This window comes from Musa acuminata, chromosome BXJ2-3 (genome assembly GCF_036884655.1).
Source record: "Musa acuminata AAA Group cultivar baxijiao chromosome BXJ2-3, Cavendish_Baxijiao_AAA, whole genome shotgun sequence".
Classification (NCBI taxonomy): Eukaryota; Viridiplantae; Streptophyta; class Magnoliopsida; order Zingiberales; family Musaceae; genus Musa; species Musa acuminata.
This window is the reverse complement of record NC_088340.1, coordinates 6,940,625-6,968,445: the sequence shown is the minus strand read 5'-3', so window position 1 is coordinate 6,968,445 and position 27,821 is coordinate 6,940,625. Positions and strand designations below refer to the sequence as shown.

Sequence of the window (27,821 nt, the reverse complement as noted above, 5' to 3'; positions counted from 1 at the left end):
TGTTTCAGGGACAGTGCAGATAACACCAATGACAGGAATCCAGTATCTGACGGCACACTGCAGCACCAGTTGTGCTGTGCAGAACTGGTTTCCATGGAAGCTGATACCGAGAGAATGTCATGGCTGGGACGAAGTGGAATGTTAAATCATGATGAGCAATTTGGTTGATGAATCCGAGCCAAATTGCTCATGCATCATCTGCCATCTCGATCCAAGTTGGAGCTCAGCAGACCATGGAAGAAATTGAGCCACGATAACCTGGTGCAGTTTACTTGCATTTGTTCCGTTTTCTGATGCCTCATAAAGATTGTTCCCTTCCCATGCAAGAAGATTCAAGAAAAGGACCTGTAATTCCTTCCTTCTCTCTTATTTTCTGGGGGGGGGGGGGAACAGCTAGAAATCAGTTCATGTGAAACTTAGAAATTGATCATAAGCTCCCATATCTTAATTTTCTTGTTGAACTTGATATAATCGAGAGGAACTACCAGTCTCTCTCTCTCTCTCTCTCTCTCTCTCTCTCTCTCTGTGCATGGGTTCCTCGTCACGCCATCGGTGCCGGAGAGGCCCCACCCGATGCTCCGACGTGGGATGCAACCATTTCCTTGAAGTTGTGGGCCCCATGGAGAATGACGCCTCCCTCATGAGCGGGTTGCATGGACGACGATGCCTCGAGTGGCGGCTATAAATGCAAGCTCAAATGATCACCTTCTTCCTCGGGAGAGCGCACACCAACTCGACGTGTCTTGTGGTCTTCCGCAGCTCTCTCTCTCACACTCGCTCTCCTCTCTTTCTCCGAGCTCTGCTCAGCCGCATCTAACGCCGATTGAGATGGAAGGATGCAACAAGTTCTTCCAGAAGTGCAAGCCCTACGTGGCCATGATCTCGCTGCAGTTCGGCTACGCCGGCATGAACATCATCACCAAGGTCTCCCTCAACCACGGCATGAGCCACTACGTGCTCGTCGTGTACCGTCACGCCTTCGCCACCCTCTCCATCGCCCCCTTCGCCCTCATCCTCGAGAGGTTACCCTCCCCCGCTATGATCCATGACCAAGTACTTGATGCTTCATCCTCTGTCTACGGAACTCTAACACTCCTCGTTGCAGGAAGGTGCGACCCAAGATGACATTCTCCATCTTCATGCAGATATTTGCCCTCGGCCTCCTCGGGTTAGTGTTCAGAATCATGTCATCGACGAAAGCTGCAACTCTTCGGTTGTTCAGAAGCAGTTGTTTTACGTGCTTTGTCCAAAATTTGCAGGCCGGTGATAGACCAAAACTTCTACTATGCTGGGTTGAAGTTCACGTCACCCACTTTCTCCTGCGCCATGAGCAACATGTTGCCTGCAATGACCTTCGTGTTAGCCGTCATTTGCAGGTAGATGAGATCGGACGAGCTCATGATTCCATTCCACCATCGCATTCTTAGTCACTGCTAATTTGATGCGCATCTGATTCATAACAGGATGGAGAAGGTGCACCTGAAGAAGGTGAGATGCCAAGCCAAGGTGGTGGGAACTCTCGTGACGGTAGCTGGAGCCATGTTGATGACCCTGTACAAGGGACCTATCATGGACATGGCCTGGACCAAGCACGCGCAACTGCAACACGCGAACGTGCCGGCGGCCGCCGACTCGACCGACAAGGACTGGCTCAAAGGCTGCATCTTCCTCATCATCGCGACTCTGGCTTGGGCTTCTCTTTTCATTCTTCAGGTAGGATCTTGCTTGCTTAGAGAGCTTAGTGTACTTCATCTTACGAGTGTCGATCGACCTCATTCCCTGGTCCCCTTCTCTACAGGCAGCAACCTTAAAGACGTATGATGCTCCCCTCTCCCTCACCTCATTGATATGCTTTATGGGTACTCTGCAAGCCACTGCTGTGACCTTGTTCATGGAGCACAAGCCTTCTGTTTGGAGAATTGGCTTCGACATGAACCTCCTCGCCGCCGCTTACGCTGTCAGTCTCTCTCTCTCTCAAGCTGATCTTTTTCTAGCTAGTAAGCTGCTGATGAGATTTTCCTATGGATTTGGATATGTGCAGGGGATCGTGACATCCAGCATTGCCTACTACGTCCAGGGTCTGGTGATACAGGACAAAGGCCCAGTTTTTGCCTCTGCCTTCAGCCCTCTGATGATGATCATAGTAGCAATTATGGGCTCCTTTATCCTTGCTGAGAAGATCTACTTGGGAGGGTAAGTCTACCATATAGATCAAGAATTCGAAGGAGATTTGAAGGTTCTTTTACACCTTGATCGAACAACAATGTGGACTCAAGCTCTTCCACTTCATTCTCATCTTTGTGCAGAGTTGTCGGAGCTGCCCTTATAGTCGCCGGCCTCTACTCTGTTCTCTGGGGCAAGCACAAGGAGAATAAGGAGAAGGAGATGGAAGCCTTGGACATACCAGTAGCAGTGAAGACCATCATTGAACTGGATGAAGTTGAGCTGGAGAAGGCAAAAGCCAACACCTTGATGATCTCCCCCCTTGACAAGGCTGCTGTAGCAGTTAATGTCCAATACCAGAGAACTCCATGAAGGCACAGAAGGAGGAGCTACAAGCTAGTTTGTTTCTGGGACTTGGAGGAGAGAGAAACAGAGAGGAGGAGATCAGTAGGTACAGGGGCTAAGGAGGAGTGTTTTGTTTGTCTTTCACCTTCATGAAGCTTCCTTCTTCTTTTCTATCCCTGCCCTTCTACTGTTCTTCTTTTGATGGTGTAGTTGACACTCCATGCAAACTGTAGTTTGCAAGTTGGAAGAAATGACAATTATAAACGCTCATAAACTCATTTGAAATTTCTGCTCACTAAATTATGCTCGGTTACCAGCAACAACTTGCACAAAAAGAGATCTGGATTATGAGCTTCCATGACTTCATTTAAATGAGTGGTTTCCTAACATCTGCACTCAAAATTAATCTCAGGTCAAATCCAGGACAGAATTATTTGCAGCTGAGATTGCCAATACTCTATAATTTCAAGTCCTACAAAAAAAATAAACTTGTGAAAACTCCAAAAAATACCTTGAAATTAGGAAGAACAGAGAAAAGTTGGCAAACAGGCTCATCATTTTCACAACTGTACATCCATGAGAAGCACTGTTTAAGGCAGTAACTTTACTGGGTCCTCATTTTTTGGCAAAACCTTGTAAAAGAGAGCAAGTCACAACGTGGAGAGAATGACATGTTTGTGGGATTCGATCGGAGTGCATAGTGGATAATTACAAGCCTAAGAGATTCCTAAAGAACTACTAATGGCAATGAATTGGTGAATGTGGAATGATACTTGAAAGTTAGGGAGTGGAATAAAGAAGGTTAAAGCAACAGAAGGATGATAACTACAGACATCAACTGAGATATGTTTCAGCCCAAGCAGACAACTACTTAACTGGATTAAGTTTGATTCTGAGTTCCATTTCCTACACTATGTGGGCAACTTGTGACACGATGTTCATGGGAGAGAATATATCACACACCTGCCACTTCTAGAATCCAAATTCTCTTCTGCATTCATAATTCCAACTGGTGTTGATACCTTTCACAGTGGAACTCTGCTGGTTATCCAATTCAGTTGTGTGATGTATGTGCAGAATGTCATGGCAATTGGTATCATTTACTTTTTTTGGATTCGAGAAAATCATTCATGATCTCTTGAAAGCTGGATGATAGTTTATGTAGTTCCATCTTATATGAAAGATAACAGATTGATAGATTCTAGCAAAAGATAAGATTTCATATTAACATAAACAATGTCAGCATCGAAAAGGATGGCACTAAATCATTCCCAAAAGATTGGTATTCTCATTTCTAGTGCTCATAACTCCACACAAGCAGTGGTTTTTCTTGAAACATATTAAGCTTTAAATTTCCCACCTGTTATCTTTTTGTTTGATATTTTTAACTCTTTGATTCATGCACAAAAGAATCACTAAAAAATGTAGCAAAATTCTGTATTAGAAGTATCCAATCCTAGCTTGTTCTTCAAACTTCCAACAAGTATATGATCATATAGAGTGCAAAATCTGCAAAGCCAGCATAACTTAATTAGGAAGCCATATTTCACATTGAACTAAACCCAGAAGGAATTATTCCAGCTGAGAAAAGTTTGGTGGAAAAATATGTCATGGTGCTAAGACCATTGCTCTCCTGGAAACCAACTCAGTTCATCAGCCCACCAGCCAAAGAAGTTCATATCTGCAAGGAAGTCACTATGGAAAGAACCAACTGCATGATTAACGCAGCAGCAATTCCCAGCGTATCTCTGTAATGATAATTGTTGTTTCTTGAGTTCATATCTAACCTCTAATCTCAGGACAACAAAGGTTGGTTATTCTTTATGCTCCTGCCTAATCCTGTAGTCCTTTTCAGTACAGTATCTTGATGTGATCTACATAAACAAAAATAAGTTAGTTGGCCATCTGCTAAAGTATACAGAATAAAAAAGTACTTTTGCACAAGAAAAAATGTCTGATTCTTTCAATTATACAATTTCTAATGGACTTCCCATAAAACTAAAACAAGTGTTTCCTTGGAATGAGATCTCAACACCTCAGGTCACAAGTTCTTTTCACAGTAGTGGAAGAGTTGTTCGGTTGCTGTGCGTGTTGGAATAGCAACAAGGAAAATTGCAGAGGTTGGCAAAAGGAGATATGAGGATTTAGATCGTGCAAATGACCAGGCGCACAGCAATGTTCTGATGCCCAGCTGATGCTTGAGGTCATGTTAAGTGACATAAGCTCAACAAAATGGATGCAAAACCAGCTTGTGATCCATTGGATTTTGGCTACACAAAACTGGCTGCTTGAATGTGAGCTTTATTCTAAAGCAATCCTGATTCATCCAGGTCCAGGTTTGTGATGTTGTCCCACTCCAATGCAAGCAGATCATACCAAGCCTAGACTCTGTATATGCCTATATGGCAAGGGTGATTAATTAGCCAAACAAATTACTGGTTCCTTATTGAGATTTGAGATTTTTGCTGTTATTATCATGATATAATGGCAATAAATTTCTTAGGACTTATCATCCATTTCACAACATTTTGATAGTTTAAGAGTAGCCAGCTAAACTGCTATATTTTGAATGATAAAAATTGGAACAGCAGTAGTTCAGGGAAATTTTAGAAGCTACCAATTAAAATATTTAGGACTGCTGTCCTTCAATTCTGTGCTTAGCAACATGCAGATGTGTTTGTCCTTCTTATGTCAGTCGAGCACCATCATGTAGCCAACCATAAGTAGTGGAAACATTATAACTTGCAATCGTAAAGTATTCCAATCATAATCCTTATTTTAATCTGAATTTAGGCATACAAAACCTAAATAAAATACAAGAAATTTGACATATATTTAAAAGGAGTGTTTGATGTTTGCAGGGGATGTAAAATATTTACATTATTGAAGGGTAAACTAAGAGTAAGTTAAAGCAATGAAGTGACACATAAAATACCAGCACTGGAAGAAAGGTCCATCTATCAGAAGGGCCAAACATCCATACACGGACTAGTTGCTGCATTCCACTAATCTTTTTGAACAACAATGCTTGTGTCTTTAATCCACAGGCACACAAATCCCCACTTCTTCAAACACCTTTAAATCTTTCTCACTTTCCTCTCGACATCTCCATATTCCATGCCACCTGACCAGTAATGTTCATTGCAGAGTCCTCAACATCAGAGAGTGATAGTGGCCATCGGCAGAGTTTTTTTCTCCTTGGTCTCTTTACTTTGCACTGTAACAGATAGCAACTCTTTGAGCAGGAGCAGAGTGAATAATGTAAGGAGCTCCGATACTGATAACAATCCTTCTCTAAGAGGTCTCAGTGACCATTGTGGTGTTTCAAGTGAGGGAGCCCAGGACAACTCTTCATGGGGCAGCATCCTTTTTGGCAAAAGATTCAGGACCAGATAGTGCCTCAGAAAGCCCTCAATTATTCATAGGACTGGTGAGCAGACCATTATTTCCTGGAAAAAAGAGTGAAACATGAACTGAGTAATAGCACCAGATACATTGGCAAGTGAATAATAAGTTGAGATTCAGAACAAAAGCAAGTGAATGTAAAATTACTTTCAGAGTACAAGATCAATATATAATATAGGGAAGCCAATCAGGCTACTAGTTGCTTACGCTAAGGACTAGCACTCATGGCCACATCTGGAATGCCTCTGTTCTTACTTACCTATCAGAACTTTTTTCAGCTAGTTTTGGAAAAAAAATTCGTAAATATTTTTTCCTTTTCAGAAAAAAATATGGTTTTTTGGTTTTCAATCATGTGTCCTCCCATGATCAGAGTTGCATTATTTACTCTGGGATAAGGTATTTCTAATGCATTATTTACCTAAAGGGAAATGCATCTCAGGGAGAAGTTGATGTCACTTGAACTTTTCTTCATCTTCCTTGTGTTTCTTACAATCTATTGCTAAAGGAGATCAAATCATTAACTTTTTTAAAAGTTGTATTTATCACAAAGATGAATAATTAGTATGCAACTCCCTTTCATGAGAAAGAACATACTGCAGATGATTGTGTCACCAATTTACCTTTTGTCTTAGTCTAATAGTTTCTCCACCTTTTTTTTACTTTTGCAAGGCACATAATTTTTTTCCAATAAAAATTGATCAGCAAAATTAGCTATAATTTGTGGTCCGCCAAATGAACTTTTAAAATTGCATGCTGAAGGAGATCCAATCAGTAATTTCCAAAATAAATTTGCATGCAACTCCCTTTCGCAAAGAAGAGTCTACTGCAAGGAATTGCATCACAGTTTTCTTTCTTACAAGCTAAATTATGATCTTTTTCACTTCTTTTCTTTTCTTTCAAGAGGCAAAATTTTTTATCCTAAGTTGATCAGAAGAAAATGGCAGAAAATTCATGCAAATTAATGGCAAATAAACCCCTTTAAATCTGTATGCTAAAGAGATTGAATCATTAACTTTTTGAAGTCATATTCTATCTTGAAGATGAACAAACTAGCGTGCAACTCCCTTTCACAAAAAAAATCTACTGCAGCTGATTGCTTTTTCTTTTTCCACCAGCTAAATGACACTGCTTTCAGCTTTTTCTTGTCTTTTCTTTTGCAAAACAGTATATCTTTCCAATCTAAATGATCACGCAAAACCAGCAGAAGCTTCTCGCCACATAAATGCCAAATGCAACCATCCAATCACTAACTTTCTAAAGTTGTATCTTATCCCAAAGATGACAAAAAAATTAGCACACAACTCCCTTTCAAAAAAAAAGAATCGACTGTCACAGATTGCGTCATCAAATTTTCTTTTTCTACAAGCTAGAAGAAACTTTTTGCTGCCACATTAGCGCCAAACTAACCTCTCAAATTTTCGTGTTTCTTTATTCTCTTCAATTAAAATTTCTTGGTGCCAAATGAACTCCATGTGATTTAACTAAACTTTTGCTGGTTCTCTTCAGCTAAAATTTCTTTGGCTGATCAAGAAAAATTAACTGAAATTTCTTGGTACATAAATGCCAAATGAACCCATCTGATCATTAACTTTTTAAAGTTTAATCTTATCTCAGAGACAGATGGTTAGCATGCAACTCCCTTTCAACAAAAAAAAAAAAAAAAATCCATTGCAACAAATTTCATCACCAACTTCTTCTAAAATCTAAACGACACTCTTTAATGTAATATTTTGCATGGCATGAAAATTTTTTGATCCCACATAATCAAAACTTAGCTAAATTCTCTTCTTTTCTTCAACTACAATTTCTTGCCACATAAATGCTAAATGAACCCCTCGAAATTTAATTAATTTTTTTCTCTTCTCTCTAGCTAAATTTTCTTATGCCAAATGAACCTCTTAAAAGAAATGCTAAACTTCTGTCTGCTCTCCTAAGATAAAATTTCTTTAGCTCATCAAGCAAAATCAGCTGTAATTTCGTGCTAAATAAATGCCAGATGAATCCATCCGATCATCAACTTTTAAAAGCTATATCTCATCTCAAAGACAACAATTAGCATGCAACTCCCTTTCAGTTGCCAGAAACAGATTGCACCATCAAGTTTTCTTTATCTACAAAATAGAAAGTACCTTTTCTTTTCTTTTCTTTTCCTTTCTTTTCTTTCTCTTGCAAAAGGCTTGGAATTTAGCTATTTTTTTTATTTTCTTTAGCTAAAATGTCTTGCCACATTAATGCCAATTGAATCCCTCAAAATTTAGCTTTCTGTTTTCTTGTTTTCTCCTTAGCTAAAATTTCTTAGTGCCAAATCAATACCGATTTATATTTTCTACAAGCTAAAAGGCACTCTTTGTTAATTTATTTCTTTTCCAAGGCTTACTTTAGCTAAATTTTTTTTTTTTCATCAACTGAAATCTTTCCACATTAGTGCCCAGTAAAGTCTGCAAATTTTAGCTAAATTTTCTTTTTCTCTTAGGCTAAAATTCGTAGTGCAAAATCAAACCCCTTTTATCATGAGACATGATTACTTCATATGTAGAGCCCCATTGGGACTACAAAGTGGATAAGAACATCTTTACATCTCAAAATGGAGGGGAATGGATGATTCATTAGAGCAGTGTGAGAAAGTATGGTGGAGTACACACAAGTCTCCAACTAAATAATTGGTTGGGCACCATGTCATGATGAAGGCCACAATTGGGAGAGTGGGTGATGAAAAAGCCTTGTGCTATGTGCTACAATACTGGAAAGATTGCTTCATTGCATGGTGGGGGAGGCAAAAAATTGATAACCAAACCACACACACTATCATTTGTGCTTGTCAGGTTCCAATCCCTACAACACGGAAGGATTTCCATCCAAAATTGGCACCTGAGGTGGTACCATCAATGTTTGTGGCATTAGATGTTGTGTGATGTGGACCTTTTTTTTAACAACACAACCTCTTTAACATGATCTGATGTTAAAACAATCAGCTAACATGTAAGAATTAGCATTTAAGGTTAAAGAGATATTCAAATAATCTTTTAATAGGCTTTTTAAAAAAACCATAAAGTTTCACCAATGTCATTAAGAATTTGAACACATGTTCCTAAAGCCTTCCATTTGGTATCATTTAAGATCATCATATATTACCTCTTGGTACCACTATTAGAAAAACAAGCACATTATAAAAGCACACTATGCAGGCAAAAGGGAGCATTGAAAAATAAAGTATTGTACAATATGATTGAAAATGCTGCAAGTTGGACACAAAGAAGCATTTTATAGATTTAATACTAAATTGTTTTGCAAATAATTCAAAACTAGGTAGTCTTCATCATATAGTTCTTATGCATTATGAGCAGTAGCATTACCATTAGGATGGAAAGTCCATATTCAAATGTCTTCACTCGAGTTTCAAGAAATATGAATACACGAAATCTAGTCTATCGAGATAGGATAAAAGCTTGCTGAAAGTCTTTGCACCTCCCATTAATTTCCATCAAGTAAAATATGAAATATTATCCAAGTTGCTCATCTTATCGATATTGACGAATTGTTGGCCATTTACTAATAAATATTATTCAACCAAGTCTTCTCCCATATGCTAGCATTACAACCTGTGTCTATAAACTTCCGAAGACTCCTTCAATGGTATCAAACATTGAGAATAAAACTTTCTGGAACCACAAGGAACATATATGTTCTTTTACTATTCCAAGGATCCAACTTACTGTATTTAGCAACTGGAACTTAAATTCGAGGATACTCGCAAGCATTTATCTAAGAGTTCAAAACAAGTGGACTGCCTATTCTCTTAATGGAAGCTTCAGTGATAAAAACAACCAGAGTACTTGCAAGAAATGTGATTTTCATAACAAACACAGCGAATGTAATTTCTGAAATAAATTAAAAAATCATTGCCTCATGGCAGAACATCAATCCTAGCAATTTCTATCCAAAATGATATGACAGAGTGAGGACATGGTACTAATCAGCAAGAGTTAAAATGAAAAGTTCAGACCACATAAGATTGGTCTCAATAATCTACATAGTGAATGGACATGCACACTGTTAGATTCAAAAGCAAAGTGGAAAAAAAGGTTTCCTCTTAGACATTTATGGAATTGACCTCAAGCTTTCAATCCATGATACAACATGCTATAAAATTCCATGAACCAATGACATTATTAACTACAAAGTGCCTCCAAGATCCAGAAAGTATTAATGACAACATCAAGCATTGTTATAGAAATGAACAAACATAAGCATGCAATCTTTCTAAATAACCTACTAAATTATGCTGTTCTTTGAGTGTTAGTAGCACGAAGTAAAAACAACAGGACCACCAGAACAACTGCTGGAAGTCCTAAAACAAGTTTGTGGTGAACATATGATGAAGGAAAAGTCCTAAAACAAGTTTATCATGACCACAGGATGAAGTTAAAGTCCTAAACAAGTTTATGTAACATAGTAGCATAAAGAGGAAAATAATGAAAACCAACCTGGAATTGTCATTTGACCGCTTCTCGTTGCTGCCAGATTGATATAATCTTCCTATCTATCTAACAATTGCACCTAGAGACCAAAATAACATAGTATTCAAACTAAGCTCTATGCAATATATTTCATTACATAGGAAATATTTCCAGCAACAGAATTCCACTGTTTATGTATAAATGGCATTCCTTTTGTTTCATCAAGGCTTTATTTTTGCAGTCAGATTCTCTACATAAGCTACATCAGTGATTGGATGTCAGGAAATAATAGATACCATAATCCAATGTGCCTTTTCTCCTAATAATTAGGGTACCAACTTAAGCAAGAGAACATGCATGGAAAATAACTGAGTTACAATTTGTAATAGTATCATGAAAAGAATCATATAACAAGTACATTGGTCAGTCTCAAGAACAGATTTTAAAAGAGAAGAAAATTCCTACACTGAAGGAATGCAAGTATCAGAGCCATCTCCTGCTGGTTGGGATATTACAACCGATGTATTAAGAAAACAAGATTTCCCATAAAATCACGTTTAAGAAAGCACATACAAGTAAACAAATATAGGGACAAAGATAAATACCATTGATTGATGTTTTGCTCGGACTGGTACAAAACAGGTGGTACTTACTGCCCCCACCATGAACCAATACATGGGCATGAATTGGATTGTGGGCTGTCCCCACCATGAACAGGTACGCGAACATGAACCAATATGCGGATCGCCCCATTTCAGGCCAATCCGGCCCGACCGTTAAAAAAAATAAAAATAGCCATTAGAGCTTGCATTCATGAGCCCTCTTCTCCCCGAATGCAAGCCCTCATTTCTCCTCATACAGCAGTACATGGTTGCCCAATGCTCGTTGATTGCCATACCTATCTTCTCATCCTTCTCTTTCTCCTCCTCCTCCCTCTTCTTTCCACCTCCTTCCTCCTCTTTCTCCATTGTGCCTTCCTCTTCTCCTTCTTGTTCTTCATTTTTGAAATGCTGGTATGTATCAGCATATATGTCGGTATACCTGTACCATCGTACCAGTCCAACCAGGACCGATATGGGTCTGATAAGCAAATGATAATCCTTGATAAACACTATACCAAAACATCAAAGAACTTTCAGAAAATGATATTTTCATTAAAACCAACACACAGAAGCTTCCAAAAGATGTGCAGTCTATTCATAAACCAAAATTTTATAATTATCCGAATAAAGTTCTAAGATTCAATGCATGCAGATCAACTTATCAGGTGCAAGACAAGTTGAGAGAAAGAAACTTTCTCTAGAGAAAAATTTCAAAAGAACGAAATTATAGCATATTCAATCCACCTGGGTGTAGGCTTGTAAACTATTGCAGCCCAAACAACCCAAAAAGCTACAGTACCATGAACGAAGACAATACTAACTGAAAAAAGAAACTAAAACACCTAATGTAAACTTGGCAGCCCAAACAACCCAAGAAGTACAGTACCACAAGAGAAAATGCTAATGAACTGAGACGGAAATTAAAATACCTAATGATTGTTATAATTTTAAATCTTCAAAAAACATGATTATTCTCACTGAATGACAACAGTTAATTATACTGCCATAAGTCATGACCAGATAATATCTCAACTTTACACTTATAAGAGACATGTAAGCCATACATGTTATCTTCAATAACTACTACCATCAAAGTATCCTTGCAACTCCAATGAGTAACAAAGTTCACGACTACACCATACTTGAGAATACAGTCAAAATCTAGGTCTCCCACTAAAATTTAAACATGAAACCATTATATACTGGTCAGTATGCCCAAAAAAAAAAAAACATAAAAGACCACCTTTCTGCTTAAATTTGTGAGAACTGACCCTGCTCAACCCTTGGCAGGAGACTCGTCCTGAACCACCCTTTATCATCACAGTTATACGTGTATATGATACCCGATGATGAAACCCCATCACCAAGCATACAACGAAACTTACGGCCATGCTTTAGATGAATTCATGCAAATCTTTGCATTGGTCTGTACATATCCATGTAATATGTATACATAAATGTCAATTTACTCTGCAGTCTGGACACTATGGTAGTTGACCTTCCATCAAAAAATTCTACTTGCAATGCAACTTAATATATGGGTACTAGAAACTAGAAACATGCACATGTACACACCAATAAGTAAACATTTTTGGAACAACACACTAAAAGGAAGTCATAGGACAGATAAGAATTTCAGTCACTTTGCAAGCATTAGGTACAAGAACATAGCAAGATCAATGCCTATAAATTTAAGTGATATATTGGAACTTGACAAAGCCTTAATAACTCATTAGTGAAGAAAAAAAAGAGCTGATGAGATTGATAAGGATTTGTCTTTTTCCTTCAACATCAACATCCATATGGACATTTCTGTCAATTTAATCAAACTCATTTTGCTTCTTTAGAACAAGTATTTTCATCTTACTAGCTTTCAGTTCATTCAATCCTTCAACTTCAACATCTAAAAAGTTAAAAGAACAATAAATAAATTGGGCAAAAATAAATAAATAAATAAATAAAGGATATTTGGTGAAAAATTCAAAAGAAGAGAGAAGTTAACCACCTGATCAATTAAATCAAATGCAAGGCATCCTTGCCAAAGTACTGAGACAACTGATGATGAGATCACATAAATTACATGTTCTTTTTTTGTTCATCTATAGGTATGTTCATGAAATTACATAACTCGATAAGGGTACTCCCCAAATTTTGTAGCAAGAAGGTAAAATAAGTTTCATTTGTCATTAGCAAAAATCTAAAAACAAACAATCAGAAATTGAACAACCACACCTTGCAGATCATGTCCAAGCTGTAATATCCTTGTAGAAATTGAAAATTCAGTAATGTGTTCTCTGGCATAGTCTTATGTTCCTTCTATAAAGATCCTGTCCAAGCTGTAATATCCTTCTATCCTTGCAAGATCACTCTACCCTATTTCAACCCATATATCCTGATTCAAAAAAATTACTGTCTTCACTAAACATTAAGCATGATGTAGTAGAAAGCAATTAGATTCTTGTTAAAACAGATTTTGATATCCAACTGATGTAGTGAATAACTTTATGTTTCTTTGTTTCATTCTTGCGCTCGTTATAAAGAGGCTTAAGATCTATCATAATGAGGTTAAGCCATCTCAGTGATCTTCCCTTTATTAAGCAGATTGAGATGAATACATAAAGAAATCAGACAGTATGGTAGGAGCATCTGCTATTTCTGAACAGCCATGTTACATGTGAGAAGGAGAATCATCCTATATTCTTCTTTTTCTTATTATAATGAAAGACACGTAACGGGCCGCCACAAACAGGAAATCAAAAATTTTTAATGGGACAGCAATACCATGTCTATTGCAAATGTCAGATACCATTGCATATAGTGGTTGAAGAAGATAAAAAGAAAAACAAAATTTCACTATTGTCTACAATTCACAGATCACGCAAGTCATAACATCATCCACTAACTTGAAATAAACTCGACAACATAAAATTGGATGGAGCCACAAATCCACCTCCGTGCAACACCTAAAAGAACCTACAAACCCACCACCCAAAAATACGCAACAGAACTAGTCAATGTGTGCCCTGGATTAAAGGCAACACCAAGACAGACTAAAGAACTGGAATCAAATCAAGAAATTGATGCCACAAAGAAAAAGTTAAAAAGAAGGCGGCCTGGCGTATAAGACTCTCGTCAACACAGGGAACAGATAAAGTGGCTCGTGCCGCAACTAGACCAAAATCACAATGGAACAACCTAAACAAATGCAAACTCGACCACCAAAAAATTTCCGAACGTCACATACAAGAAAACGATGGACCCCAGCAGTTATCAGGCAACCCTAAACCCCTATCAAGCACACAAATGAAGAACACATCAAGAAAACAAAGAACGGAACACAGAGAACGGCAATTAACAAGAAAGGAGCAGAAACGAGTGGATAAAAACAGAGAAATATTAGGGCAAACGGGATCAAAAGGGAAAAAAATCAGACCGATCCAAGAGAATTGTTCTCTCGTCCCTCCCATCATCTTCGAAGTTGTTTATCTATGGATTCTAACCCCAAATTCGACTCCATTGACGTGGGTAACGCTCAAGTATTACGCATAAACTATGATTGGTTCCGACGGTACGTCCCGTTGGTTGAATGATAACTACGCCCGTTCATCATATTAGAATATAACATCACACCTACATTATATTATTGAGATATATTTCATTCATGGCAATGGACCTATGTGGGGCGAGCATATTATTATGACCGACCTGATTGAAAGCCATATATTGACCCAATCTCATTCTCTGGTGATCCAATTTGACCTAATTGATCGATCTGACGACACAAAATCATAGAACTCGATATCAATCATGATCTTATTTTTTATTACATAATTTGATTTGTTGGTGCCTATTGTTTGAGAGATTGCAAACCTTTATTAACTAAGATGATTTGATCGGCCGCGTTGAAAACGTTCTTCCAATCGTACTCTCGCTACGAAAATATCACAAGAACCGCACAGATTTCCCAACTATGCGACGCATATGTGGCCAACAACACATTCTACCTGTGACGATACAAAGTAATAGTGACATTATCCTCCCGAGGTTTACTCACCCGATTACCTGCCTCGTGTTTTCACGCAGCAATCTCCACAGGTGGGCCACTTTTGCGATCACGGATCACGTTCATCCAAAGCATGCCTAAAGCTCTCCTCCCAGTTCGACCACCAATGATAAGAAAGGTACAGACAATGGTAAACTTAGTGGGTAAAGGTATCTCGACATGAAAATGCCTTTTCTTTTTCATCCCAACGCTCATCTCGCTCTGTTCATACCTATCTTGTGTTCGACTGGCAATCGCTGTAGGTGGTCCATTTGACTATCCTCCAATCATATAACTGGTAAAACCGTGGGTGATTCTACCAGGTATTTTTGTTTCTCAAAACCAACCGTTGGTGACATTAAAAGAAAGTGTTTTCTGTTCTTATCTGGTAAGTACTCGCTTAAACGACTGACATGGTTCTCTTCTGGAGACCCTGCCGGTGGTCCAGGTGGCTGGACCAACCATTAAACAGGTGCCGAACGGGTACGATTTGAACTGGTAAATAGAGCCTCTCATTAAATGTCATGGATGTGTCCAAAACCAAAGTTAGTCCATCACGCAACCCATGTGATGCTGGCCCGATTGAATTGGAGACTGCCACGTATCACGACATCCACCACAGCTCGCCTCTTCCCATCTTTGGAGTCAAAAGCCACCACAAAAAATCCACCGGTTCCTTTGCTCATTTCCCCTGCGTCTCCACCGCTCTCTCACCCTCTCCACGGCTACAGGACGGCACCGCCTTCGCTCGGTAACGCACTTGGGTTTATCCACTCGATTCCACCGTGGGGTGCAGCATGGAATCCTGCGACGCAGCGCACCCCTACACCCTTATCGGCGTTCTTCTCCGGCCGCCGACATCGGCCCACGCTGGCGCCGCCGCCTGCCCCGGCCGATTCTTCCGGGACTACACCTCCAGGGCCACCAACGCTCTCCTCTGGATCGCCCTCATCTCCGTCACCTCGCTTCTCTTTCGCCGACTCGCTAGGCTGGTACGGCTGTGGGTCCAAGGCAGCCGGATCCCGGGCCCGCCCTCCAACCCCTTCCTTGCCCGCTCCAAGCTGATCGCCGGGTGCGGATCCCTGGGGAGCCTCACCGGTAGGGGCCTATGCTTCTTCGAATCTGTTTATTGCTATTTGGAGATGCTTATGAGTTATGTCTTGCAGCTGAAATTTTAGATCTTCTTGCGGTTGTGATTATTTGATTGGTATTTCAGCACGAGGAGCTGAAAAAGTGGTTTTTTTAATGATTTTCTTGTAAATTATCTTATGGGTAGACTTGAACTCTTGGATTCATGAATTGTAAGTTGTTATTAGCAGATCCTTTATCACCTGGCAGTGCTACGATGTGGTTCTTTTAGGAATTTATTTATTTGTATTTATTCTCACCAAAAAATATTATTTTCTGTAGTATACCGATTGGATCTACTCATGATTCTCAAGTCATGAAACTTAGATGACAAGAACATAGCAACCTTGTTCCTTCTTCTTTGGTTGGGGAAAGGTTGTCATGCATAAAGCAAACTTTGGGTGTGAACCATGCCTTGTTCCATGTATATTTAAGTGTGTTTGTTCATACACATACATGTAGATATGTGTGTTTAATTAATTTCTAATCATATCATGGTGGTCTTTCTTAAATTATAACCAGTAAAAACAAAATATTTTGCACAAGGAGAAAGAAAACTTTGAATGGCTTGAGTTGATGCTAGACTATCATTGACTAGAACCTGAGTAGCTGGAACTTAAACAATCTGTATCTGGAATCTTGATTGGATTGCATCATTCTGACTGAGATTATAAAAAACCTTTGCTATTTGTCAAAATTTTTTGCAACATTGAATTCTGAAACTGATCTGTGAATGTTGCAATTTCTGTGTTTCTCTGAGGTATTATATTATCCAGTCCTCAAATTCAATCTTTAAGATTTGCATTCGCATAATATTCTATTAAGATCACATTTGCTTTTGCATGCATTAGCTTCTAGGTCTTATTTGGAGAATTATTATAATAGGTATTTGGTCAGGAGTTATCGTAGGATTCTCTATTTATTCTCTTTCCGTTCCTATTTGGAGGACAGGGAGCACTGGCGGTTGCTATTTGCATTTGGACAATTGTCCTTTTTAGCTAACAGGTTCCACAGTAAGCTGCACGACTTGCATGCCAGCTCCCTTTAACTTTATAAAATATGTTACTATAGTTGGTTAATCCTCAAGATTTAACCCACAAGGAAATCCTAGCCGTAAGTTAATTTCTCCATGAATGGGAATCTTATTTGTTTCTTTCATTTGCTGTTTCTCAAGAATTTATTTGTGAAATTTCTGTAAAATATGGTCTACAAATTATTTTCATAAAGAGTTTCATGATTTGACATTGGTTTTAGGTAATGGATTCTGCAAAGTTAAAATATTTCAGCATTGATCAGCAAAAGCTTTTTATTTTTTTAGGCATGCATGTTTATCTGTACCTTTGGTACCAAAAGACGAACCTACAGAATTTGTTAGTTTATCATTTAGAAGTAAATGCTTGATTCTTGTTGACATATTATCTTCAAAATTGATTCTGTTGAAATTACCTTTTCCTGAACAACTGTGTCTATCATGGGTATGCTTTTGAGGAAGAATTTGTGCCTTGCACATTCATCTCAAAATCAGTTATAAACAATTATAAATTGTTCTGGTACCTTAATATAGCATTTGTATAAATTAAAATTTATGTTCACATTATAGGAGATAACTTATCCAAGTGATAGGGCACCCTTTAACCTTAATTTAGCATTAATTCTATCTATATGTAAGAGATCAAAAAATAATAAAGAAGGATAAAACCACATGCCTTAAAATTTTTTAAAACTTCTTAGAAGATTTGAGGAACTAAATGTTGTAGATATACATGAATTACTTGGTACAATTTATCGAACATGCCAGTACAATGAACCAGTACCAGAATCACATTTTGACTTGACAGTTATTTAGTTTATGTAGTTGCTTGGATGATAACCTTTAATGTAATGATCACTAGGATTAAGAAAAAAAGAAAACAAGGATATGCAAGTTCTAGTGATAGTTAGACAATAATAGCTCAATACAATGATTTTTTTTCTTGTCATGGTTTATAGGATTGGGTGTCAAGAAACCTTTCAGGGCATTATCAAGATTGGCTGTCAGTCCCTCTAATTCCAGTAGATTTTTGGATTTTTGTTTCCATAAAAGAAGTTCCCATGATTCTATTTGGTTTATCTTGCTGGATTCTTATAATTGGTCCTCCACGGACCCTGATCTTGCAAATCTTTCCTTTCTGTAGATACTATATTAGCATGAGATAAAAAAATTTATACCACCTGACTAACTTAAGTGCGCAGTCTAGATTTGTAGATCCCTCTGCTTGAATAATATTGGAAAAATGCAGTTATAATAGAACAATTACATGCATATTAAAGCCAATGCATTTCTGAATTCACTGCATTGCAGGTTATCTGGCCGAGTTGCATGAGACATATGGACCAATTGTCAGACTTTGGCTCAGCCCAACTCAGCTTCTTGTGTCTGTCAAAGATACTATGCTCATCAAAGAGATGCTCATAAAGGCAGAAGATAAATTGCCATTGACTGGGCGGGCATTCCATTTGGCTTTTGGTAGATCAAGCCTGTTTGTTTCTTCCTTTGAAAAGGTATCCTTAATTAAATAGTGCTAGAATTTGCAATTTTTCTCCATTTTATCACTTTTTCGTTTCTTCACTTTTTAAATGCTAGTTTTACTTGTGACTTTGATGCTAGCACCTATGATAAACTTTCTTATGTTTACGGATCTTTTTGGTTGACATATTACCCTGTACTGGATCTAGTTTTGATAGTGTTAAGAAAATTGTGTTTTTCGTGAAGTTGTTGTTTCATTTTTTTTTTATTTACATTATATTTCATCTGTACATAGTATATTTTTAGCCAAGATGTATATTTTTTTGTGAAGAGAATACATTTAGCTATTTACTTTTAGTATATTTTTAACTAGTTGTATGATTAAATGTTTGTCTGATTTCTGTTGTTAGAGTATAGTAATTCTTGTCTTGATTATTTAACTGTAGAAAACATTTTATAACTATGTGTTGTTTGTTCAATGCTTCTAGGTACGAAAGAGAAGAGAATCTTTAGCAGAATACATGAATGGGAAACTAGCTGTGGGAGCAAATAATATTCCTCTGAAGGTTGTTGAATGTGTCATGGGCAGGGTTGATACTATTATGGGTAAAGGTATTCTTGATTGTATATCGGTTTCTCGACAGTTGGCATTTTACATCCTCGGGAGCACACTCTTTGGAGATGCATTTTTGGATTGGCCTAAAGCTGGTATGTATGAGGAGATCCTCATGACAATTGCTAAGGATGGTTGCTTCTGGGCTTCTTATACAGTCCCTCCTTTCTGGAGTAGCACATACTGGAAGTACCAACACATGTGCAAGAGGTTAAAACACTTAACCAAAGACATCATCCAACATTGTGTGGAAAGATATGACTTATTAAGTCAAATTCATTACAATTCTCACAAAGAAAACAAGGGTAACGAGAAGAAAACCAGATTGGATGCTCCAGTTTTGCTTGATAATGCAACTTCAGGTGGTCTATTCCAGAAAGAGATGGAGGAGTATCTTATTTCCAAAGAAGAACCATGTGGGAATATTTTAGGCTTGATGTTTCATGGATGTTTAGCTACTGCTAGTTTGATTAGTAGCATTCTGACCAGGCTTGTGCTGCATCCTGAATTGCAGGAGAAGGTAGATAGTTTTTCTAATTTCTGGCACATTTCTGCTTTGCTAATTGTTATTGTTTGTTCATCTAATCTTGATTTACTCCCAAAATGGTTTTAAATCACCTTTGTTATAAACTGGTGATGTTACCAAACTGTGCACGTACAACTGTTTATAGGCATGCCAGACAATTCAAAGTTGATATTACTTGGGTGATCTTTCAATTCGGAAATCCAGTAGTTTGATAAAAAAATTTGATGTTAAAAAAACTGAAGTTACTGTGTCATTTCATCTTTATTTAGTTACAGGGCTATGCTTGGAAGACTAAATTTAAAAAAATCTTTCTAGAGCAAGAAAATTTTGAGATCTGAGGATGTATTCTCAAAAAACTCAGCTAGTTATCTCTTTTTGCTTACCTATCTTCTATATCACAGTTGTACTCAGAGATCATAGAAGTTCGAGAGAAAACCTACCAGCTGGATTCACATGATGTGCAAAAGATGAATTTACTGATGGCTACAGTCCATGAATCAGCTCGGTTATTGCCAGCAGGTCCATTGCTTCAAAGATGCTCACTTAAACATGGTATGAACTTCAGTCTCTACAATTTAGTCAATATCTCTGAAATATTCATTTAGGCAGTGAACAAATTAGTTTTATTTATTTGGGTTATCAGTGCTATTGTAATTGTTCTCTATGTTATTTTTTCTTTTCAACCCATGGTAATGTCTGTCTCCTTTGTTACTTGATGTTTTAAACACAGCTATCTTAATAGGATTGTAACTCTATAAGTGATGCATTTGAGCTGAATAGGTCTATTTATTCCTTCAATACAAAGTTGCTAATATTGATAACAGCATACATGTATGAGCATGGTACCAATAGCTTTATTGTGTTTTATAAATATAAATGCATAAATTTGTAAGCTTCTTACTTGCTTGCTTCTCTGCATGTTATCATTATATGGGTATCCTATTTAAATAAATTGTTCACTGGATAATCTTAGTACCATTAATAGGGAAGTGCTGTTGGTATTTATATATACAAATACTTCATATTCATGAGTATTTATGGAGTGACCCTTGTCTGCTTAGGCAGCACACACAGATCTCTGTTTGGTGACTGCCAATGCATTAGCTCTGGAGTTATGTTCTGCTAACTGCATGGGTTAAGAGATTCATCCACCTCTCATAGATTTGATTCCTTCCTGTACAAAGAAACTTGCAATGCTAACCCTATTTGTAAATTCCATCAATTATGTGTCTATCAAAAAACTGAGTGAGTTTGGTTAATCCCCTTATACCCATGGTAAAAAACTTGGTATAAAAAAATATCTTGGATATGAAGTTTTGGGACATGAAGTTTTGAACATTCCCTTCTATGAAAATTCTCCACCATGAATTTTCCAGGTTTATTAAAATATTTCTCTCAGTTGAATGATCTTAAAATATATGCATTAATACCATTTAAGGTTTTTTCTTGGTTAAATCTTGAGGTTTCAGCAACCATTTCAAAGGGTTCAAATTAGGTTTGCAGCAGACCAAAAAGGTGGGCTTTTAATGACATGTACATCTTTCCTTGGCTAAATGTGAGGGGCTCAGTAACCATTGTAAGGAGTTGAAATTGCAGCAGATGAGAATTTAATGCTCTAATTTTTATGGACAAGGATTTAAATACCATATTCTGGACATGTTGTGGTCGCCTCTCAGATCAATATGGGTCTGCGTTAACTTTGTATGTTGTCTGCTACAACTCAGTATTGATCAGATAAAAGAAATCCAAGAAAAAGAAATAAAGAGAATCTAGTAAATAATTGCATATATCTTCTTCTCTCCTTTGGCAGTGGTTCTCAGATTTTGGACCCTACTTTCTTCCTCTTCCTGTTCTATTCTGTCCCTTTCCTTGTGGCATTCAAAGAGTAGCAAAGCCGTGGCAGACTGGCAGTAAGGGTTTAGTTTTAAAGAGCCATGATTCTCTTAGTTTACTGCTTCAGATGCTCAAAGGCTGATTTGCCAACCAACAGTATCCTGTGCCTTTTCAGAGCAGTAATCAACCTATATCGCACCAAACTACAGTATCAAGACAGGTAACCTGCAGTTCAGTCCTGTTTATTAAATAACCCAATATGAAGGCAGTCCAGAGGTCGATTCTCACTCAGACTAATCTGTACAGGCTGGGTGGTGTGAAATGAATTTCAATTCCTTGTTCATAGAACCTTTTTTGACTTGAACAACTATGTTTCAGAGAAGTTCCAAGTTAACTTATGTAACATTCCATTCCGGGCATCTTCGAAGCTTGGTATGGAAGTTGGCTGTGTTTGATCAAGAGTAGCTTATGTTCTTGGCCCAGGATTCCTGGGAATTATTTGGGATTCTTGGTATATTAGCTTTACAAAACTTGAAATATCCGGAGCAGATTATCAAGTCAGTTTGTCTTTGTATATGGTATTTTAAAACTAAATTTTTACATCTAGTTGGTCACAGTTGATAATACATAACAGAAAGCTAGATTCTCTTTGTGCAACCTGACAAGATGCTGAAGTTTTACCTGTTGTATATGTTGTGCCTAAGCTGTGCCTATAGATTTCACTTGTGCTGTGAACAGTTATACTTTGTTAAAGTCACATGCATATGAGATCATTGATCAAACTATTCCTTCGAAGGGTTATTTTTATGATAGGTTATCAATGCATTTAAAGACTATAGCCAACTTTTTAACTACTGCCTTTTAATTCTGAATTGCAGATATTTGTCTTAGTTCTGGTGTAACTGCACCAGCAGGGGCAATTCTTGTTGTTCCTCTACAGCTGGTGCAGATGGATAATGCTATTTGGGGTAAGGATGCCAGTCAATTCAATCCATGTCGCTTCTTTTCGGAGGCCACAAACCATAAAGGTAGTGCTGTCATAGCGTGATTGGATTCCTTCTTCTCCCATTAAAATATTTGTTATCATCTCTTTGTGCTTCAACCTTTTTTTTTTTTTCAAGTGTAGCAGCAAAACAAGTTTTTAGATGGTATGATTGGTTTTTATTTTCTTTTTATCCACACAGTGTTGTTAATAACCTAAGTAATCTAGTTACCGAATATCTTGTTCATAAACATGTTGAGCCATGTGGTTAAGTTCATTCTATAAATTTAATTGGATAAATGATAACAAGTGAAATTAGATATCTATTCCTGATAAACTAATTTCCTTATTATGATGATTTTTTCAATTTCACCCATCCAAACTGGGTTGAATCATTTCAATGTGACTCATCCAAACTAAATGCTCTGTTATGTGTGACAGTGTAGTACTTATCTTTTTAAGGTTTCCTTGAATTAGTATGCGACATATTCTCATCTTCCTATTTGTTTATCTTTTAAACTGAGCTTATATTGCAACAATTTGATGGAAATAAGAACTATGAGAAGGTCTCATGTCTCGACATAGCTTAAGGGTGGGATAGAATCCCAGCGGCTTGCCATTTGTGACTATTACAACAAGGCATGATGGGGCATTACAGGAAGGATATAATCTTGCTTAACTAGGCTCATCAAGTGTTCTTTTCAACATTGCGAGCTTGATTTGCCCAAGTTTACAGAAGAGTTGGTGTATGTGAAGTACATAAAATCTAGTTGCCCAAAAACAGAGTTTCTTCTTATGTATATTCCATTTTATTGAGGATACATGATATATGAAAGAGAAATAATAGCCTGCAGAACTTAAGATAGATAATGGAATCTAGGTATAGCAATCATGTTGAGTCTGGTCTTGTTAAGGACAGTACCTTCAACTTCTTTATGGTTGCATAAAAAGATGCATCTCTTAAAAGAACTACTGGGGGTTAAGAACATTAATTGGCCATATAAATGAAACTAATGACATCAAAGTTTTTGTATTGCAGTTGTCATGTTCAAAATTATATTAGTAATGAATCTTATAATATTACTGATTTTGTTTTGTTAGCTGCTTTTAGGTGAAGGATTATGATTTGCAAGTTCCATTAGGTTGAGTAACAACAGTACACTTAGGTGACTATTACTGTATATGTAAACTGAACTTGCCTGGTCTTTTTCTATGTCAGCACCTAGACACCCAATATTGAGCTTATCATGTTATTGTAAAAACATTTTAAAAAATCTATTATGGTGTATATTATAGGTCTTGTTACATGTCTGGAATCGAAAATGAGTCACTTGTGACTGAGAAAGATTTCTATTTTCTAGAGCTTCCATATCCATGTTTCCAGCTTTTAGACAATTCAAACAGCAATTACCTGACTCGTGAGGCCTAAAGATGAAATGGAACCATATGAAACAGTCTTCACATGTGGGGAATGAAAGAGCAGCACCAGGAGGATCATATCCTATCACGTGCTTGAAACATACAAGGAATATTTGAGTGGAGATATTATGATAATTATGTAATGGGAATAATATACTTCTTGATGTCTCTCATACTGTATCCTGATTACGTTTCAAATATTGAGTCAATCACTCCCAGAAGAACGCATGATGGATGAATTGAATAAGTGCCTTTGGAACTAGATAATGACATATAGTGAATCTTGATAAGCACTCATATTCAATATACTCGCTAGTAATATAAAAGGGTTTTTTTATATAATATTTTATAGAAAATGCATACAACTTAGACAAAGTAGCTTTACATGAATCCTTCAGAATTTCGGATATGCGGTAGGCCAAGTCAAAGAAAGATATTCAGTGCAAAATATTATCTATGTGCTGCAACATAAAGAATATCCACTTTCATGTCTTTGAACATGTTCAACAATTGTGGTAGTTACCATGTGAGAAGGGAGTTTTATCTGTCAAGATACATTAAGTAGACTTGAACAAGTGCACTTTGGGTGAAGTAGTGAAAGTTATTTCAAGAATTAGTACCACCAACATTGCCAGCATCCCTCCACATGTGTGCTGATACCTTCTGACATGTCACACGCTGACTCATGCCAACTGAAATGATAATCCTTTGTTTCAAGCACAAACAGGCATAAAGATAGATCTTGATACTACTGCCACTGCTCTCTGCAATCAAAGGTGAAAGAGTCTATGTTGAAAACCAGATGAAGATCCATGTTTTCAAAGAACTTAGCAGACAAGCTAAACAATGCAAACTCTTCAAGCGTTGTCTCAGATACCTGACCGAGCTGATATTCTTTGGGCATACATACAACTTTGCATCATGAACCATGTCTAGATTGCAGATATAGTGTGCATATAGAAAATATCTGAACACTTTTCTCCTCGATTTACATGATGTTTTATTCGCTTCCCCATTCTAAAATTTTGAGATTTCTCTTGCTGAGTCATTGTTGAGCTTCTTTACGAAAACTCTATTTTAGTGCAAGCTTCTAGCCACTTTGACTGTTGATTTCATCAACGTACATCACAATAATGCAAATCACATGATTACTTGTTTTGTTTTGTCATCTTATTTTAAGTATTCTAATATGCTTGGTCTCCTTGTTCTCTGTCCTATTTTTGAGCAATTCAAACTAGTATCATGTTCTAATTTTAACCCTTGGACTTACTAGATATATATCATGGATTTTCACTTGCATGTTATTTGAGATGTATAGATATCAGCTTCTAGTACTTTGAATTTTCTGTTCATGCCCACTCTTATAAATTGTTATTATTTTTGAAACCACTGATTGAAGTTTTTATCTTTTTCAACATATCTATTCATAGGCAAGGAATATGAAGACTTTGGAGGAAGCCATTTTTTTAGTGAGCCAAAGAAAAAGGCAGCTTTTCTTCCTTTTGGATATGGTACACGAGCATGTGTTGGAGAGAAGTTTGCAACTCTTGGAATTGCAACACTGATTGCATCTTTGCTTCAGAACTATGAGGTACTTGTATATGTTATATTTAATTATGGATTTGTGGCTTGATTTTGGTAAATCTGTACTTATGCCTTTAGAATTTAGATAAGTACCGATGATACAAAACCACTTTATTTATTTTATGACAAATCAAATGTTTTATAGACTGCATAGAAAATGATTTCACACAAATGTCTGATCCTCATCTAATAAATAATCAATTATTTTCTTTTAATGCATATGGGTAAGGGCTCAATAATTGGGTTAAAACTATTATATGAGCTTCTAATTTGATAAACAAGATGAAGAAAGAACACATTCTCATAATGCATATAGTCATGCCCATTCTTATTGTCATTTTATTTTGTTGTTCACATCCATAGAGTTTGATATTTGTTGTTCATATCCATAGAGCTCATAGTTAAATATACAACAATCACCCAATTCAATGGTTAAAATTAGCTAAGTTTTTTTTTTAAGAGTTAAAGGTTGAAAACTCAATAAAGAATAGGATCAGATCTAGTGGGTAACCTGACAGACTTTCCCATTACTGTAATTTGTTTCTTGCTTTTAATTGTTTAAGAGAGATGCATGCTCCTTTTGTTTTGACAGATATTGATATTGATGAATTGGTCATCGGCTTGGAAGGTGAATGAATAAAATAAAATAGTGGCCTAGCACATAAGGCTTCTCCAATATAAGATCTTGAGAGGATCAATTTTTGTAATTTTACCTATGTAAGCAAAGAGATTATATTTATGTTTCAAATCCGCTTCTCCTATTTTGCAATGGAACAATCCTATCTATTAGTGTCCATGCTTATCTTGGGAAGACGAATAGGTACATGATCTATTTAGGAGCTTACAGATAAAATAATAGGGCACCGTTAGATATTTTTTCAATAGAAGACATGTTTTCTGTTTCCTCTTCTTGCTTCTTTTTAGGGGAATACTATTTTGTTTCTCCTTTTACTTGAATCTTGAGTGATGAAGTAATCCCTGGGGAATGATTTTGGTACTAATTTCTGCAATATCTGGGAATGGTTTGTGATCTGAACATTAGTAGTGAAATAAGTTGCTTTGTTTGTAGTTTCAAGTTTCAGCTTCCAGGTACATGTTGGTGTACGAAACAACATCTATATTTTCCTTGATTTTCTAAACTGAGGAACTTGAAGTTTCAGGAAAGACGTCAATTAAACTCAAGTTCTTAGACATTGTTGTGCTAGTTCCATTCTGCGTATGTATTTCTATATTTAATTATTTCGAAAAGCTTCCACTCTTTCATTGTGTATATGTTTTTCTATATTTTAATTATTTTGACAAGTTTGCACTGTTATCTTCCTGTGTTTCAGTGGTTAGCGATCTAAATCAACAAAACATTTTGCAGATAAGATTTCAGCCGGGTCTGGACAATGATCCAAAGCCAATAATGAACGACTGCATCCTTCAGCTTCTACCAAGCCCAAAGGTTGTCTTTGTGAAAAGAAGCAAGTGAAGGAGGATACAGACAAAGTAAGGGTTCGTCATGAGCCTTAATATTAGATACCAAGGATAAGAATTCAGGAAACCAGTGGACCCACTGATGGTGAAACAAGCAACTTGACAAAGTTAAATATTTTTCCCTCAGTTTTTGACAGCTCCAGTGATTGTTGCCATTCCTTTTTAGTAGATTGGAATCACTTGGGAGTTGTTGACTCTGGATGGTACCGTGTGCAGTTATTTGGTGTTTCTTTTTTGCCTCCGGAAGGAGTTCGCTGTAACAATGTGGCAATGTGATGTTGATCAGACTGTGTTAATATAGCAAAATAAGCGTGGTTATCATTATGCTAAACTGCTTTCTGCAGAACTGGACAACCACTTCTTGTAATGGCTTTTGAGTTATGTCAATTTCAGTTGTGAAATATGCTTCTCATTTCTTCCTGCAAAAGTTCATGTGCAAGAGATAAAACCCAAGGTTAATGCCTTGCAACATCTGAATCAATGAAGGAATGAGAATGATTAATGTTCCTCCACTTGGATTTATTTTTCCTGTTAATAGGTCAAAATGATGAATGAGCATGGAGGTGTTGCCACAAGCAAATCATCTTTGTATTCATTTTTAGCATAAAGGTGTCTCCCTATCCTGCACACACAATTTGGGAACATTATCTGATACCATGTGCCCATCTGAAATCTCAAAGATTGCTAGAAGAAGACCCCATGTTTCACAACCAACCAGTGTAGTGCTTCTAAATTCC

The 27,821-nt window shown here is 37.1% G+C and overlaps 2 protein-coding genes and 1 long non-coding RNA gene across 7 annotated transcripts; 2 read left to right on the top strand and 1 right to left on the bottom strand.

Moving 5' to 3' along the window:
• The first annotated feature begins 648 nt into the window (after window positions 1-648).
• Window positions 649-2,786, top strand: LOC103977736 (WAT1-related protein At5g07050). The gene is given in 8 exon segments (XM_009393331.3): window positions 649-1,022; window positions 1,106-1,168; window positions 1,260-1,376; window positions 1,464-1,713; window positions 1,799-1,957; window positions 2,042-2,193; window positions 2,307-2,509; window positions 2,512-2,786. Coding segments are annotated over 8 exon segments (1,419 nt in total). The 5' UTR covers window positions 649-663; the 3' UTR covers window positions 2,628-2,786.
• Window positions 2,787-3,931: 1,145 nt separating this feature from the next.
• On the bottom strand, window positions 3,932-14,600 carry LOC135607139 (uncharacterized). Of its 4 annotated transcripts, none has more exons than XR_010485091.1 (5): window positions 14,406-14,591; window positions 10,976-13,364; window positions 10,398-10,470; window positions 5,444-5,957; window positions 3,932-4,382 (listed from the first exon to the last, which is right to left on the bottom strand). It is a non-coding gene; the product is annotated as an uncharacterized LOC135607139 (long non-coding RNA). The 4 variants fall into 4 exon arrangements; XR_010485090.1 differs by lacking the exon at window positions 3,932-4,382 and having other exon boundaries at window positions 5,265-5,957; window positions 10,976-11,411; window positions 13,205-13,364; window positions 14,406-14,589; XR_010485089.1 differs by lacking the exon at window positions 3,932-4,382 and having other exon boundaries at window positions 5,265-5,957; window positions 14,406-14,600.
• Window positions 14,601-15,681: 1,081 nt separating this feature from the next.
• On the top strand, window positions 15,682-27,485 carry LOC135582679 (uncharacterized). Of its 2 annotated transcripts, none has more exons than XM_065098701.1 (7): window positions 15,682-16,112; window positions 18,484-18,683; window positions 19,137-19,781; window positions 20,189-20,339; window positions 22,499-22,648; window positions 25,452-25,612; window positions 26,937-27,006. In XM_065098701.1, exons 1-7 carry the CDS (start codon window positions 15,812-15,814, stop codon window positions 26,949-26,951), a joined length of 1,623 nt encoding a protein of 540 aa, XP_064954773.1. In that variant the 5' UTR covers window positions 15,682-15,811; the 3' UTR covers window positions 26,952-27,006. The 2 variants fall into 2 exon arrangements, with proteins under 2 accessions (XP_064954773.1, XP_064954772.1); XM_065098700.1 differs by having other exon boundaries at window positions 15,683-16,112; window positions 26,972-27,485.
• The last annotated feature ends 336 nt before the right edge of the window (window positions 27,486-27,821 follow it).